Source organism: Lissotriton helveticus, chromosome 10 (assembly GCF_964261635.1).
Source record: "Lissotriton helveticus chromosome 10, aLisHel1.1, whole genome shotgun sequence".
Classification (NCBI taxonomy): Eukaryota; Metazoa; Chordata; class Amphibia; order Caudata; family Salamandridae; genus Lissotriton; species Lissotriton helveticus.
Window position 1 is genome coordinate 300,027,172 of NC_136071.1, and position 17,977 is coordinate 300,045,148.

The window sequence follows — 17,977 nt, forward strand, 5'->3', positions numbered from 1 at the left end:
CTTCAACTGCGTCGTCGACGACTTTGAACTCCTGTCAGACTTCTCAGAGGACTGAGAAGATGGCTTCTTGAAGGCTGGAACCGTCTTCATCACAGAAGATGGTGTAGATGGTCGCTCCCTCTCCTTTACACCGTGGTGAGGAGATTCGACCGGACCTAGGCTCTCAGACTTGGGGTCTTTTTTGAGGCCTTAGCAGGATGTTCCACTGAAGGCGAAGGGGAACCCCTACCCCTTTTGACTGACCTTCTTGAAGAGGTAGCTGACGAAGAGTCCTCACTTTCACTGGAAACTGTGTCCTTTCTAGACTTCAACTTCTGGAGCCAGGTAAGAAGTCTACCCTCACGGTCCCGGAGGATTTTGGTGGAAAAGGTGTGGCAGATCTTGCAGTCCGCAGCCTTATGGTCAGTATAGAGGCAATAAATACAATCTTTATGCCTATCCTCCACTAACAATATTTTCTTGCCACAGGTGGAGCATGGCTTGAAAAGGGCCTTCTTCTCTTTATCAGACATCCTGGAAGAGATAGACAATTCCTGAAGAAACACTGAAAAAGAGTTGAGATTGAGCAGAGCTCAAAGGAGACTCCCTAAGCACAACGTGCGGTAGAAAATCTGAGGCTCCTTCAGGAGGGTTCCAAGGGGTGAGGCTCTTCTGATTGGCTGATGATTAGTTTGGTCTCTTTTACAAAAAGAGGCGGATATGCTACAATAGGGAATGAGGCCTAGGCCTTTCCCTTCTCTTTTGTACCTACTGCTATGTTATTTTTGGTTACTGAGACTCCCATTCCAACGACGGGGAATGATACAAAGCATGGGAATCTATAAAAGCTCCAATACTGGGACAAGGGAAGGCGCTTCTCATGGCTAAACTTACTTGAGCAGGGACTACTGTTATCCTCAGACCTAATGTATCCTCTACTCGGAACCTTACAAGGTCGTCTGCCCAGCCAGAGACTCTAGATATTTATCTTTATCTATACCATTGTACGTTTTTTGTTATGTTTCATATACCGCTTGTCAAAGATAGAGCGATTATACTCGCACTGTCTATCTGTGATCTCTATGCCATTTACCTTGCTTCTATGTAACTAAGACTCTACCTTGTAAAGCGCTCTGATACCCTCAAGGGTCTGGTTCGCGCTGTATAAAACTCTCAAAATAAAATAAAATAAATACCAATAAAGGAAACAAGAGCGGCAGTGGGGAACAGGCCAGACTCTAGAACTTTTCTTTGGATGGCCTAAAGAAGTATGGGTGGGCCATGAAGCTGAGTGGGTACTGGCCAAAAAATAAAGTATTTAATCGATCTGATATTTTAGGTATCGGCTGGGCAGGCTTTAGCGCTTGTGGCACCCGGTGCAGCAATCATTTTTGGTACCCCCATGCCCTATGACTTCCTCATTGGACTCTCACTTCCTCCGGGCAAATGTGGTGCTCAGCTCTCTAATCATAAATACTACCCCCCTCCCCCCCGCCCCCATTTGAGGTCGGCGCCCCCTCTCCCGGCCAACGCCCAGTGCAGCCACACTGGTCGCACTGCCCTAAAGCCAGCCCTGGTTATCTGCATCTGTCAGCATTTAAGAATGTTAATACAATAATCAGCACACAAATAGCTGCTTTCTTTGATGTGCTTCCGGCTTTGGGGAAGGGAAGGGACGCTGCTTGTCAGGTCTTTAAGATGCAGAACTTCAATACCGTAGCATGCTCCTGGTCATGTGCAGCAGCAGAAATGTTTCTGCGGCCATACAGAGGCACTTTACAGCTTTTCATGTTTATAAAAACTTGAGCAGCTTTTTCCTTTGCAATGCATTGAAGTTTAAAAATAAGATGGGATAAGCCCAGAATCATAATTCGGTTTTCAGGATATCCATGTCATTTGTGCATCAAAGCTGCTAATAAACTCTGCTGACTTCACACCTCTCCCCAGGCCTGAAAATATCCTATGTCAAAGGTGTTAATCATTAAAATAAACAATAAGGGAGATCCCACGGAAACATTAAGGTGAAAATAGCTTGTTTTTCAGTTCTGAATGGCCCTGGATGGGCCAGGGTTTCCTTGGGTGGGCCAGGGTTTCATTGGGTGGGCCTGGCCCACCTGGCCCAGCCTCTAGAACCGGGCCTGGTGGGGAAGCGAGAAACGGCGCAGGGCCATGCCAATAAAAAATGAGTGTGCCGCATAAATGATACATAAACCAGACACGGAAGGGCGGATGTAAAAGGGGCGATAGCCTCGAAAGAGAAACTACGCCCAAAGGTGGGACAAAGAGCAGCATATCACCAATCAAAGAAAAGCAATTTTGAAAGGCACACAAACAAATAGAAAGTGCTGGGTTTGGCCTTAGCCCACAGAGGGATTACCCCAGGCCTCGCAGAGCAGCGCATGCACCCTGCCTCTAGGCTCGACCTAAAAAACACTTATGGAGCACTGCAAGGATTCAAATAAAGGCAGTAATGGGGTATTGCCGACACTCGCACAATCTACTTTGCAATAAAAAGCAAATTTTTTTGGTAAATGGAACAATTCTTATAAGACATCTCTAACAACACACTTAATCCATAGCAAGACTTTGCATCCAATTGATTTAAATTGTTTTCTTAAATACCATGTTTGTCAATTGGGAAATTACTTTAGCCCTTCGAATGTGGGAATGGCTATCCATTTATTCATTCATTAATGTAAGGATTGCAAATATGTAGTACAGCTCTATTAAGTGCTTAAGGGCTTCACCAAACACTTTGGGACATAAATAAAAAGTACAACTAGTTTGTGAAGCATTACCTGCACCATCGGTGGAGCTGCTTGTGCAAAAAGAGTTTGCATGCCATAAATAGCCTGACATGCCTGGCTTTGGTAATATAGGGCTGCCTGGGAGTCCACTGGAGAATACTGTTGCTGAGGCTGATCCTGGGGCACTTCCACTGTTTGTGGGCTGGGTTCCCACGATCCATAGTTCTGTGTATGCACTGGACTTGATACAGGTACAGGAAGGACAGGTATGCTAATGTCCAGTGGGATCTCTGGTTCAGTTTGTTCTATGTACTCTTCATCAGTGATGTCCATGTCTACTGTGGATTGTTCATGTGAGACTACTCCCATGGAGATCGGTGAGTTCACAGAAGACTCCAAAGAATGTGCACCCATCCCCTGGCAGTGCTCATAGCTTGCAGGAGACATCATGGGATCTCTTGGGGGAGTTGGTAACAGTACCTTGCCAACATTGGGGTTGGTGGGATCAACATAGGACTGTATTGGGTATCCAGGGGGGTAGCCAATAAAACTGTGATGTGGATTGTTCAAGCCAAGGGTTTCAAAGGAAACGGGTGAGCTTATTTCAGCATTCTGCATTTGCTGCTGTTGCTGTTGTTGTTTCTGAGCTTCCTTCTGAGCCACTTCTTGCTCAAACAACTTTCTGCGTTCCTCAGTGGATAGTTTCTTGCGATCCTTGAGTCGCACTTTCTTCTTCGAAGAAGTAGGTGGTTCATATCTACAAAGAAAGCAAAATCATTTTACTAGATGTTCGTGTTAGCATGCTGCAATATGCAATCACTTACCAGACAGTTAGACAAAAAGATCAATTAAAAATACATATGAGGACTACTAGCTATTTTCAATGAAGATTCACCCAAAATCACTGTACTGCATGCCGACTGCCAACTAGTGATTGCTACCCTTTGTAAACAACATAACATTTTGCATTTAAAAAATACAGTGAAGACATGATATTAATATTCAATTCTAGGTATATCAATGTGGTTGGCGTAATCGTGTCGTTAGGCGGTGCGGGGATGGTTGCAGTGGATTTAGTTTAATTTGCACAGATGAACCACAACAATGAACTGAATATTGGCGCTAGATGGACACAGTTGTTGTACATAAACAGAAAAGATTCAGCAATACAAAAAGTTTTAAGCTCTTTCACACACCTTATAGAAATAACAGCCACTGGAAAATACCCTTTATTAATGTAGCAGTCTGATCTGTGGGTAGGTTCAAATGAGGGGAACTCAAGGAGAGCTCCCTGCTCAATACTCACCAGGCGGCAGATACCCTTAGTATCACCTAAACCACATGCCTGAGATGCCCCTTTGCTGTAGATGGTACCCGCTTGTCTTGTTATGGGCTCAACCAAGAAGGGGCGGTCTCATGAAGGTGCAGAGCTGCACTGACTTAAATCTCTGGACGCTCACTTTGGGCATAGTACCAAAAAACGGCAAGCTATCCTGTGGAGCTGGTGCCCTATGCAGGACAGGTTCACGGCAGAGACTGTGCAACATGGAGCACCTCCTCCATATGCATTAAGTAGTGGAAGTGGGCCTCACCCCAAGATGGCAACCAGAGGTTTCTTTGCGGCCTTAGAATGCCATGAGGCCCGTGGGGGAACAGACAGTCTTAGAGACATGCAGGATTACACAGCACAGAAAATGTACCAGCATTTGTTGCTCAATAGCGTTGCCTTGAAAAAAAACTACCATAGGGCAAGAAAATGCCTCTTCTAGCCCACTGTTTAGCGGAAATGAGGCACGGCATACATCCGCAGGTAAAATAAACCTAGACATACCTCCGGATGTACTATGGGTTGAATATGCTGAAACTGATAACTATCATACAAGATCTTCACAATCCTCTAGGTAAAAGTACATCATAGACAAAATTAACTCTGGGAATGGTAGTACAGCTATTGAACTCAACTTATGGGCGCAACACAAACTACAAATTACAGCAAGAAGACCAACAGACTATTTATATACATATACAATTAGAAAACGTGCTTGAAGAGCGCAAGAATCCACATCTGTACAGTAAAATTATAATGCATGCAAGACAATTCAAAATGGCTGGTATGAAACCAACAAGACAAAGACTGCTTCTGGGAACAAATGTTTACTAAACATTAAATCAAGATGGGAAACCAACAACAAAGCATGGAGTATCAAAACTAGGGAGCACAACCAGACAGAGCAATGTTCTTCTCTTTCGGAATAATCAGAGAAAAGCACTTAGGAAGACTAACATTGACTCTATCCCTGCTAAGATTTTTGATAATCCTGAGCAAACTGTCTGCAAGCAAGACAAGACGAATTGATTTAAGTGATCCAGTAGCTATAAAACAGAACTATACAGCTAGCCATTTCACCACTTCAGAAGACGTACTACCCACTGCATTTGCCCAGGAGAACAATGAATGAGGGCGGACAAAGACACTGGAAACAATCTATCAACTGATCATGACACAGGGAAGAGACATTGGGACAGTAAAAGACCTGCCACCAGTAAAACTTCTAGGAGTGGTATGCAAGATGGCCAACCTGTGACCAAATATTGGGAGTACAAATAAAAGAGCTGGAAGAGTGAACTCCAGAACCTGAGGCAGGTATCACACAAACCAACAAACATATGACCAGAAAGGAAACTTGGATCACAGATATTCAATGGACATTTAAGGATTTTGAAAATAAACAATGCCAGAATAATCCTAGAAGAAATTAATTTTCTTACCTGAAACTGGAGTTTTCCAGTATTTGAATCTTTGATTCACATGCTTTAATCATTCCCCGTCGTCGAGAATAAGTACAACGGAACATTATAGTAGCAATGCAAAGTTAAATATAGACCTGAAAAGGCCATAGACCCTTTAGTTTTTATAATAGATCATAGTCACTGCTAAAAAAAAGAGACCAAACCTAGGTTTGAACCAATGAGGTTGCCACGCCCTATAGCTTCAAAGCACGAGTGTAGGAGATACAACCAAATAAAAGGAGGAAAGGTGAATTTCTCAGGGGAGGAGAGTTGGTCGCAGGCAAGAGGAGCTGGCCTAACGGCTAAGGCGCTCGACCTCGGACCTGGGGATCTGGGTTCGAGTCTCGGTAACGACGCCAAAAACCTCCTGTGATTCTGGCAAATCACTTAATCTCCCCGTGCCTAAAAATGAAAGTGTGTCCTCATGTAAAAAAAAACAAAAAAAACGTAACTTGTGCTATGTAAAGCGCTCTGATACCTGATTCGGTTCGGGTCTAGTTCGCGCTATATAAAACTCCAAAAAAAAAAAAATCAAAAAAAAAAATCAAATTTCAATACTGGAGAACTACAGTTACAGGTAAGTAACTTGTCTTTATTACTCAGTACTGGTATTTATTCTCTTACTCCAGAATTGGAACTTTCACATGCTTGAATCAGATTAAAAAGCAGTTGAGAAGCACATTGTTTCTGTTACTTCTCTTCTTGTTTTTAATGTAAAGCATGAATCCATAGATATGATATTCAAATTCAGACATTAATCAATATATAAATATGCATTTAAATATAAAGATATACCAATACATCTAATAGGAAAGAGTATAAAGAAAAACTGTGCATAGCCAGAAAAAATGATGGAGGGGTGAAGTCGAAATCTCACATCACTTGAAAATATGTCACAGTACAACTTGACCCAGTGCTGTTTGCCAGGGAAATGCGTTTGCATTCTTCCAAGCAGCTGCACAGCACATTTCCTGAATTGGTACACCAGCAAACAGCGCCATTGAGGCTGAAACAGTTCTGGTAGAGTGAGCGTGTACAGATGTCTGCAACGGCTTGCCTGCTGCTTGATGGTAATAGCGAATGGCTCTGGAAATCCAACGAGCAATTCTCCGATTCTCTGTTTCGGAAAGAGGACAACCCGTTCGAAGAGCACTGTAGGCCCTAAAGAGTTGAATAGAATTGTGAAAAACCTCTACTCCTGTGCAAATTAGAACTTCCAGCATCTTTTAACATCCAATGAATGGAGAGCCCTCTCCGCTGGAGTGGGAGGATCTGGGAAGAATGTTTTTAGGATGAGGGGCTCATTTAATTGAAAGTCAGAAGGGACCTTAGGTCAGTCTGAAGGACCAATCTATTATTCCTAAATTGCAGGAAAGGCTCCTGAATGCTTAGAGCATGAATTTCACTCACTCGCATAGCAGAGGTCAATGTTACGAGTAGAGCTACCTTACACAAAAGGAATTTCAGAGCCACTCTGTGAATATAATGGAATGGGTGCTTCATAAGCTGCGCGAGGACAATGTTGAGCTGCCAGAGCGGTGGGAGAGGTCTGACTGGTGGATAGACCCTAAATGGTCCCTTGAGGGAATGCTTAACAGTTCTAGGTGACCATAAGGAAGGTACGGTAGAGGATCTCCTAAAGCGTGAGATAGTTGCTAAGTGGACCTTGATGAAAGCGTGAGCCAACCCTGAGTTTGCCAAGTGCAAGAGACAAGGGAGAATCTCCTAATGTGAAGAAGAGAAAGCATGCACATTAGCTTGTTGGCACCAAATGCAAAAACGTTTCCACTTCAGCTGATAGGTCTTGTTAGTCCTGTTCAAACGAGTGCTGGACAGTACTTCCCTGCATTACAACGATAAGCTCAAATGTGAAAACTCATTGTGCTTAGGAGCCAAGCTGATAAATTAAGAGAATTGGGATCCGGATGCAGCACCTGGCCCTGGGACATCGTTAAAAGAGATGGAATCTGTTTCAAGAGATTGTGATGTTTCTCAGAGAGCATGAAGAGTTCCGTAAACCAATGTTGGCACGGCCATGACAGAGCTATGAGGATCGTCCGGCAGGGCTCAGCTTTCATCTTCATGAGCAGTGTAGGAAGCTGGCTCTGTATAAGGTATACCACTGGGTGGTTATGTTATGCACATAGTCCAGAGATTCCCCCAAAAATGTACAGGGCTCAATATAAACCCAAAGTTGTCTGTTTGTGGTAGTGTGGGTGAGCATCCTTAGGCCTAACACAGAGGAGCACAAGACATTTGTTATGCACCCAGTGACTAATAAACGACAAGACTTAACAAGCATTTGCAAGGCAATAGGTTTCGCATTTATGCGAGTTTGAGCTATTGACATTGCGAATGACAATGCCTTTTAAGTTTTTAAAACGAAAACTAAAATAAAAGGCATTGTCATTTGCAATGTCAATAGCTCAAACTTGTGTAAATGCGAGACCTATTGCATTGCAAATGCTTGTTGAACAAGACCTCTTGAAAGCAGTCGCCTAGGCAGCGGCAGGCGCCCTCCAAGCACCATGTGTGCGCTTTTTGAAAATCGAACAAAAGCGACCTTGCACAATAAGGTTCCAGCCGCGCTCCCGTTCATGGATCACATACTCTACAGCAGCGCGTGCTGCAACAAGGGGGCTAGGCCTGGGCCCGGTCAGTATGCGACTCTCTTGCAATGACGCACGATGCACTCGCGCTGTCTTCCTTCTCACACCCCACCACCCCCCTTCTCCACCAGCAGACGGATGCTCTTAAGGTCTTTCCGCAGTGGTCTTTTTGTGAGTGTGCCAGGCTCGGCAGCATCCCATCCTTTGCAAACATCCTGTTCAGGTCACGTCAGACCACAGCAACATTGCTGGTGCTACATTTGTTAAAAAAAAGAAAAAAAGAACAGTTGTGGGGGGGCATTTCTACCAAATGACAGGGTGCCCAATACCTTGACTCACTGTTTTGTATTCGATCGTATGCTCTTTCTTCCACAACCCTACACTTCCTGCCTCCTAACCTCACACGTGCAGGTTCTTACAAATAACATGCACATAAACACACACATGGCTGCCACCCAACTGCAACCATCTGGTCACTGGTGTAAGCAACACCAGCCTGCTCTGAAGCAATAAAATACCAAGTCAACCTTGCAGTACCCGGACCGAACACGTATGCCCGGTTACATGCCCAGGACTGGTGATGCGGCACAGAGGTCTCGCAGCCGGGCTTGGAATGACATTAAATAAAACCATAAAATAAAATACTTTATATAACGCTTCTCATACCGCAGGGTTTGTCCTTTCTAAGTAAAACAATCAAGAAGCGGACGTTTTTACCCAAATTGATGGCACGTAATCTAAAAGAATGAAGTACTAGACGCCTGCCGCTTTGCTTAACCAAATGAGCTACCATGCCATGCTACAGTAGCTAGCATTTGTTACAGGATACGCATGAACATTTCCACCATGGTACATATTTCGCCCTCTGTCTGTCAGAGTGAAAGCGGGAAAACCACGACACGCGGATGAAAAAGCCAGTAAAAAAGGGTTATAAGGTAAGTCTGCAAATTGAACCAGGCGGAGGATGTAAAGTTATTTCTGGCACTCCGTGTAATGGAACAAAGTAGTAAATGTCACGGTTTGAGAAACTCCAAATGCAGGTGAAACCTTCCCTGGGAGCCAAGGAACAACAGCAAACGTGGAAATCTCCACGAGGGCACAGTGTGGCGCTTGTGCGATTGGTTTCTCCTCACAGAACAGATTCGAAGTCAGAAATATGGGCAAAGGAATATTACCGCGTCTTCCAACTAAAAAAGCAGGAAACGGTTACAGAAAATAACCAGCGGATTCAGGCTTTGCACAAAGCCTTACTGCACTCCCGGGATCCTGCCAGAGATAAATTATTGGTCTCTTTCTGCACCCAGAGGTTGTTCACATGGCGGAGCCTTCTGACACCAAGCACGTAAGTGGTGCGCACGCCACAGCGAGACATCTGTTCAGCATTATCGGCCACGATCATGCAAAACAGATGTCGGCCGTGCGGGTAACAGACACCAATAGGCCATGGGCGGGGCAAATGCGCCCCCAATTGGTGCTGTCTTTGTTAGAAAGAAATGCACACAACGCCCAATAGCCTGCCACAATAACTAAACTATGCGCACAAGCGTGTGGTCAGCTTTCAGAAGCCCCTACAAGAAGTCTCTTGCTGCGCAAGCAGTGCTGCGCCCTACAACGCTAGGCACGAGACCTAAAAAGGAGAGCCACACCAATTTTTGAAAAATAAGCTTTGCTCAAGTTTTATCTTAAGACCAAGATTTGCATTCTAAGGTAAGTACGTTTTTCAGGTTTCACAGGTACGTACACAACTTACAAATACAGTATTAGGGGTTTAGGTCAGCACTGGACAAGGTCCAAGTAGGAACCAAAAGGTGCACCATAAGTTCCACAGGGGCGGGTGGGTGCAGAGGTCACAGTAGAGGTCGGACGCCCAATGTTAACCTATAGACTGGGGGTGATCGAAGATGCACTGCTCACAGGTGAGTAAAGCAGTGTCACGGGTCGATCTCCAGGAGTTAAGGTAAGCACAGGGGGGGAAGGGCACAAGGCAGCCTACAACGGAACAGGGAAGGCTGGGTGAGGAGTGCCAATACAGAGTAGAATGCCCAATGCTATTCAATGGAGGAGACTGGTTTCAAAGGCTGCAGGCTCAGGTCAGGAGGCCAGACGAACAAAAAAACAGCTGCCCATGTAAATAGAGATGTTACGAGAAGTAGGGACACTGCTGGCCAAGCTCCCCAAGGCCGAGAGTTTTGGTGCAGGGGTGTCCTTTGGCGCAGGGTTGTCCTTTGGCATCGGGAAACCGCTTACCGGGAATTGGGAGTCTTCAAGTTGAGGATGCAGGCGTCGAGGAGGAGTCCCTCAGGGGTTAGCCAACGGTGGATTCGTGCTCAGAAGCGCTGGGAAACCTTCGAAAGTCCGGTGAGCCACTTGGGCTGTGGACGTCTGGTGCAGAGGTGAGTCGGGAGGCAGTTTTGCGGTTCCTTAGAACAGAGGTATTTTTCTTTACAGGTGGTTTCTTCTGGACAGGTCCGCTGTTCACAGGAGATTAGGAGTCTTTTTGGAAGGCAGGCAGTCACCCCAGGGTTCCGGAGGTCACTGGTCTGTGGGACAAGTCCCTATTCTTCAGCACGGTCTTTGAGGGCCGCAGGCAGGCGAGTAGGGCTGGGGTCAAGTCGGGTGGTGTCGTCAGTCTTTGCTGCTGCACAGCTCTTCTTCGTAGGTTGTCGAAATCAGATTTCAGGGTTGGAGGTGCCACCTAATACTAGATTTAGGGGCGCTACAGGAGAGTGACTGTTAGGGACCAATCTGTACCTTACCTGGGGTGTCTACACCCTCTAATATGCCATTCTCCTGTGGGAGGGAGGCATAACCCTAGCCCTGATCGGATAAGTCTCACCATCTTTAAGATGGTGGGCACTGAAAAATGTGCTTCACTTCACCTTCAGCACCTGAGGGGTGGAGTTGGAGAAGTGGGTCAAACCTCCTTTTTTAACTAAGTTTTCCCACCGGTTCTCCCACCAGAATCAGGTGCTAGCAACAGAGGCTGAGGCCACATTACAAAGGTGGAACAGCATTTAAAGCTTCCCTCTCGAGCCCTGCGCTAATTCTGGGGGAGGAGGTGCGACACCTCCACCCAAGATGGGCTTTGTTTCTGGCCTCAGAGAGCAGTAGCTCTCGACCAAGAGGTCCGGAAACATGTCTGGTGGTGGCAGGCTGCCTAAAGTCAGTCAGAGACGACACCAGGGTTGGTAGGTTTTCAGAGGGCACCTCTGAGGGGTTTCCTGAATACATGTTTTAATAAATTCAACACTGGCATCAGTGTGGGTTTATTAAGAGGAGTTTTGCTGGTACCAAACACTCCTGAAGCCATAGTGATGCTGGGGACCTCGAGTTATCGAGTTTCCAGCCCATGTACTCTCTATGGCTTTCCTGGCACTTACAATATTAAGGATAGACTTAAATATTCTAGAGGTATATCTACTCATGCAGATATGCCCTCACATTAGATGAGGTGCACTCTGCCCTAGGGCCTGTAAGGCATGCTAGAGGGGTGACTTACCCATTCCTTAGGTCGTGCTGCTTTGACATGCCACACTGGCCGTGTGGCATGTCGACTTTGTCGTTTTAGTCTGCACCAAGACATGTAGGCTGCAGTGGCAGTTTGAATGGCCTAGGTGAGGGGTCCATAGAGGACCCTCTTGAATCCCAATGCCCTAGGTACCAGGGGTAACATTTACTAGAGACTTACAAGGGGGTCTGAAGTGGTGCCAATTGAGGAAGAGTTTTAGCGAAAGAACACTGGTACTCGCAACCCAATTAGCAGAGACCCGGTACTCTACCGTCAAAGTTGCATCAAAAGCCAAGCAAAAAGTAAAAATGTGGGGGGGAAAGGGGGGGGGCACTGCAACATCAACTTTCCTACAAGCAGCCTTGATAGGAGAGGAATTGGAGGAAAGGCGTAGGCAAGGATGCCTGACCATGCCAACAAAAATGCATTCCCCCACGATCACGGATGGTGATGCCGGCTTGCGAAGAACTGGCATTTCTTGGTCTGATGCATGGAAAAAAGATCGAGATTCAGTTTGCGGCACTGGAGTAAGATTCTGTCAAGAGTGGCTTGATCCCGTTCCCATTCGTGAATTGACAACTTTAGTCTGCTTAGAGTGTCTGCTGTGGTGTCCTGGATACCAGGAAGACGTTCTTTTAGTGATACTTGGTTGCGAATTGCCCATTTCCAGATGCACTGCGCCTCTTGTGATAGGACTTGTGATCTCGTATCCCCCTGCTTGTTGTAGTGCATCATGGTGATGTTGTCCGTTCGAATGAGCACAGCTAAATTCTTTATCCTTGGCAGAAAAGCTTGTAAGGCCACATGAACCACCTTGAGTGACAACAAGTTGATGTGAAGGAGGCAATGCAACTTTTGCCACTTGCCACTGACTTGTACATCTTGAAGGAAAGCTCCCCATCGATCGAGGGAGGCGTCTGTACTGATGACTGTAGGAAGCTAGCTCTGTATATACTATACCAAAATGAGGTATAATGTGCACAGAGAAGTCCAATGGAACGCAAATGGTAGGCAGAGGTAAAAGTAGAAAGCACCTTACTCTCTATTTGTGTTAGTGTGTGGGCGAGCAGTAAGGCTTTATCAGAGGGTAGTGTTAAGCATTTGTTGTACACACTCACGCAAAAAATGTTGTCACACACTCAAAGACTGAACTCAGACCAATTTGTTTGTATAAAAAATATCATTTCTAGAGCCAAGCCAAGTCTGGTGAAGGTAAGTGAAATAAATGCTTTGCTAAATCTTATGCAATGATTACAGGTTCAAATGCAGTTGGTTGAATTACAGGTAAGACAGTTTGACATTACTTTTTAGTTACTTTTCAGATTACTTTTGCTAATCAGTGTGATATGCCTAGATATCACAGTGATTTCACAAACACAACAGGGAAATCCTGTGTCATTCAGAATCTGGGTATTTAACAGCAAAACTAAAACGTTGGTCCCTGATTTTCATCAGGCTACCATTAGCCTGAACTGGAAGAGGTTACCTGAGACTGTTAAACAAGACTTCAGTTACATTGCCATGACCCCTACTTGCAGGACAACATTGGTCCCTGAATCTCATCAGGCACCTGCTAGCCTCGATTGGAAGAGGTTACCCTGAGGGATTTCATATTTCAATTTGGGCTGTCTACTACCCCCTAGCCTTGAAGAAGACCCGTCATGACATCAATGAATTAGGCTGTTGTCAGGGTCGAAACGTCAGATTTACACGTTGGCTCCACTAAGCCAAGTCTCATGGCTTAGAATAATGAGCAGTTTTGCCTTCTACCGGAGACACTGATTTAATTTGTTCTGACATTGTTTTCCTCAATTGTAAATCCAGTCTGATCGTTTGTGAATAATTTATACCCACACCTGTATATAATGCGTTCACATCACTACAGTCACTGAGCACTTACTTCACTGTACTATATGTCACTGTTTGTTTTGACAGCCTTAGAAACTAAAATAAACATTCTGATTGTATCTTCAGTAAAAAGAGTAACTGACATTTATGAAGTGAATTTTCATTTGAATTCTTTGTTTGGTTTGTGTTCCTTTGGTATCAAAATTGAATGATTCCATCTAAATTGCCTATGCTTATGTGAAGAAATCATTCTTGTACCCTACAGAACCGCTGTACTTTTGCTGTAGATATCACAGTGAGGCATCTCCTAGACAAAAGGTAAGTAATACACTTTTAGAACATATGCAGTTTTTAGTGTTTCATACAAACCAACTCCCCAGGGTCAAGGATGCACTCCTGAAACACCCTCAGCGGCACTAGGGTGGCCGGGTGCAGAGTGCTGAGGCCAAATATTATCCAATGGAGAATAGAGGGACTCCAATTGGTGGCTGCTCAAGAGTGGTGCAGACTTGCGGATTAGGCTGGAGCCAGAGTCTGAGGGTGGGCAAATCCGGTGCTCACAGGAAACAAAGTCTTAGTTTTGGAAGGCAGGGCAGGTCATTTGGGTTCTTGAGGCTAAGACACATCAGAATTTCACTGGAGGAGGTTCGAGGTGGGGACCGCCCGGTAGGGTTGGTGCCAAGTCAGTGGGCCTCCTCCTCCTCAGTTCAGGACGGCTTCCTCAGTCCTTCTTCTCTTCTTCTGGGCGGTTCTTGTCTGAGAAGGCAAGGTTCAGGGTTGCCCCTAAAAACTAGATTATGGGGTGTTACAGGTAAGTAAAGGTTGGGACCAATGGGACCCTTCCTTGGGGTGGGTACACTCCCTATTATCCCACCCTCCAGTGGGAGGGAAGCATACGCCTCTCGGGTTGGCTGGGTCCCCCCATCTGCAAGATGGCAGGGACTGAGAGTTGTGCTTCATCTCGCCGCCCCCACCTGAGGGGTGGGGTTGGCCAAGGTGGACACACCTCCCTTCCTCACTTGGTTTTCCCACCGATTCTCCTGCCAAAAGTGGGGTTCAGAACCGGTGGGAACCAGTTGCTGGAAACGGCAAAGGGCTGGGGTAGCTCAAAGGCGGCAAGCCTTTGAAGCTTCCCCTTCGTGGACCCTGCCCATCCTGGGGGAGGAGGCTTGGCACCTAGTCCCAGGATGTACATTGTTTCAGAACCCCAAGAGCAGCAGGCTCTCGACCTAGGGGTTCGGAAACATGTCTGGTGGTGGCAGGCTGCCTAAAGTCAGTCAGAGACGACACCAGGGTTGGTAGGTTTTCAGAGGGCACCTCTGAGGGGTCTCCTGAATACATGTTTTAATAAATTCAACACTGGCATCAGTGTGGGTTTATTAAGAGGAGTTTTGCTGGTACCAAACACTCCTAAAGCCATAGTGATGCTGGGGACCTCGAGTTATCGAGTTTCCAGCCCATGTACTCTCTATGGCTTTCCTGGCACTTACAATATTAAGGATAGACTTAAATATTCTAGAGGTATATCTACTCATGCAGATATGCCCTCACATTAGATGAGGTGCACTCTGCCCTAGGGCCTGTAAGGCATGCTAGAGGGGTGACTTACCCATTCCTTAGGTCGTGCTGCTTTGACATGCCACACTGGCCGTGTGGCATGTCGACTTTGTCGTTTTAGTCTGCACCAAGACATGTAGGCTGCAGTGGCAGTTTGAATGGCCTAGGTGAGGGGTCCATAGAGGACCCTCTTGAATCCCAATGCCCTAGGTACCAGGGGTAACATTTACTAGAGACTTACAAGGGGGTCTGAAGTGGTGCCAATTGAGGAAGAGTTTTAGCGAAAGAACACTGGTACTCGCAACCCAATTAGCAGAGACCCGGTACTCTACCGTCAAAGTTGCATCAAAAGCCAAGCAAAAAGTAAAAATGTGGGGGGGAAAAGGGGGGGCACTGCAACATCAACTTTCCTACAAGCAGCCTTGATAGGAGAGGAATTGGAGGAAAGGCGTAGGCAAGGATGCCTGACCATGCCAACAAAAATGCATTCCCCCACGATCACGGATGGTGATGCCGGCTTGCGAAGAACTGGCATTTCTTGGTCTGATGCATGGAAAAAAGATCGAGATTCAGTTTGCGGCACTGGAGTAAGATTCTGTCAAGAGTGGCTTGATCCCGTTCCCATTCGTGAATTGACAACTTTAGTCTGCTTAGAGTGTCTGCTGTGGTGTCCTGGATACCAGGAAGACGTTCTTTTAGTGATACTTGGTTGCGAATTGCCCATTTCCAGATGCACTGCGCCTCTTGTGATAGGACTTGTGATCTCGTATCCCCCTGCTTGTTGTAGTGCATCATGGTGATGTTGTCCGTTCGAATGAGCACAGCTAAATTCTTTATCCTTGGCAGAAAAGCTTGTAAGGCCACATGAACCACCTTGAGTGACAACAAGTTGATGTGAAGGAGGCAATGCAACTTTTGCCACTTGCCACTGACTTGTACATCTTGAAGGAAAGCTCCCCATCGATCGAGGGAGGCGTCTGTACTGATGACTGTAGGAAGCTAGCTCTGTATATACTATACCAAAATGAGGTATAATGTGCACAGAGAAGTCCAATGGAACGCAAATGGTAGGCAGAGGTAAAAGTAGAAAGCACCTTACTCTCTATTTGTGTTAGTGTGTGGGCGAGCAGTAAGGCTTTATCAGAGGGTAGTGTCAAGCATTTGTTGTACACACTCACGCAAAAAATGTTGTCACACACTCAAAGACTGAACTCAGACCAATTTGTTTGTATAAAAAATATCATTTCTAGAGCCAAGCCAAGTCTGGTGAAGGTAAGTGAAATAAATGCTTTGCTAAATCTTATGCAATGATTACAGGTTCAAATGCAGTTGGTTGAATTACAGGTAAGACAGTTTGACATTACTTTTTAGTTACTTTTCAGATTACTTTTGCTAATCAGTGTGATATGCCTAGATATCACAGTGATTTCACAAACACAACAGGGAAATCCTGCGTCATTCAGAATCTGGGTATTTAACAGCAAAACTAAAACGTTGGTCCCTGATTTTCATCAGGCTACCATTAGCCTGAACTGGAAGAGGTTACCTGAGACTGTTAAACAAGACTTCAGTTACATTGCCATGACCCCTACTTGCAGGACAACATTGGTCCCTGAATCTCATCAGGCACCTGCTAGCCTCGATTGGAAGAGGTTACCCTGAGGGATTTCATATTTCAATTTGGGATGTCTACTACCCCCTAGCCTTGAAGAAGACCCGTCATGACATCAATGAATTAGGCTGTTGTCAGGGTCGAAACGTCAGATTTACACGTTGGCTCCACTAAGCCAAGTCTCATGGCTTAGAATAATGAGCAGTTTTGCCTTCTACCGGAGACACTGATTTAATTTGTTCTGACATTGTTTTCCTCAATTGTAAATCCAGTCTGATCGTTTGTGAATATTTTATACCCACACCTGTATATAATGCGTTCACATCACTACAGTCACTGAGCACTTACTTCACTGTACTATATGTCACTGTTTGTTTTGACAGTCTTAGAAACTAAAATAAACATTCTGATTGTATCTTCAGTAAAAAGAGTAACTGACATTTATGAAGTGAATTTTCATTTGAATTCTTTGTTTGGTTTGTGTTCCTTTGGTATAAAAATTGAATGATTCCATCTAAATTGCCTATGCTTATGTGAAGAAATCATTCTTGTACCCTACAGAACCGCTGTACTTTTGCTGTAGATATCACAGTGAGGCATCTCCTAGACAAAAGGTAAGTAATACACTTTTAGAACATATGCAGTTTTTAGTGTTTCATACAAACCAACTCCCCAGGGTCAAGGATGCACTCCTGAAACACCCTCAGCGGCACTAGGGTGGCCGGGTGCAGAGTGCTGAGGCCAAATATTATCCAATGGAGAATAGAGGGACTCCAATTGGTGGCTGATCAAGAGTGGTGCAGACTTGCGGATTAGGCTGGAGCCAGAGTCTGAGGGTGGGCAAATCCGGTGCTCACAGGAAACAAAGTCTTAGTTTTGGAAGGCAGGGCAGGTCATTTGGGTTCTTGAGGCTAAGACACATCAGAATTTCACTGGAGGAGGTTCGAGGTGGGGACCGCCCGGTAGGGTTGGTGCCAAGTCAGTGGGCCTCCTCCTCCTCAGTTCAGGACGGCTTCTTCAGTCCTTCTTCTCTTCTTCTGGGCGGTTCTTGTCTGAGAAGGCAAGGTTCAGGGTTGCCCCTAAAAACTAGATTTAGGGGTGTTACAGGTAAGTAAAGGTTGGGACCAATGGGACCCTTCCTTGGGGTGGGTACACTCCCTATTATCCCACCCTCCAGTGGGAGGGAAGCATACGCCTCTCGGGTTGGCTGGGTCCCCCCATCTGCAAGATGGCAGGGACTGAGAGTTGTGCTTCATCTCGCCGCCCCCACCTGAGGGGTGGGGTTGGCCAAGGTGGACACACCTCCCTTCCTCACTTGGTTTTCCCA

At 45.7% G+C, this 17,977-nt stretch overlaps 1 protein-coding gene across 3 annotated transcripts in view; it reads right to left on the minus strand.

Annotated features, from left to right (window-relative positions):
- The window catches only part of SETD2 (SET domain containing 2, histone lysine methyltransferase), a 1,168,808-nt gene that overhangs the window by 367,024 nt on the left and 783,807 nt on the right, over positions 1-17,977 (minus strand). For all 3 annotated transcript variants that reach the window (XM_078662450.1, XM_078662451.1, XM_078662449.1), the window contains exon 15: positions 2,778-3,483. In XM_078662450.1, the coding sequence (XP_078518576.1) occupies positions 2,778-3,483 (706 nt within the window). The remainder of the gene's footprint in view (positions 1-2,777; positions 3,484-17,977) is intronic.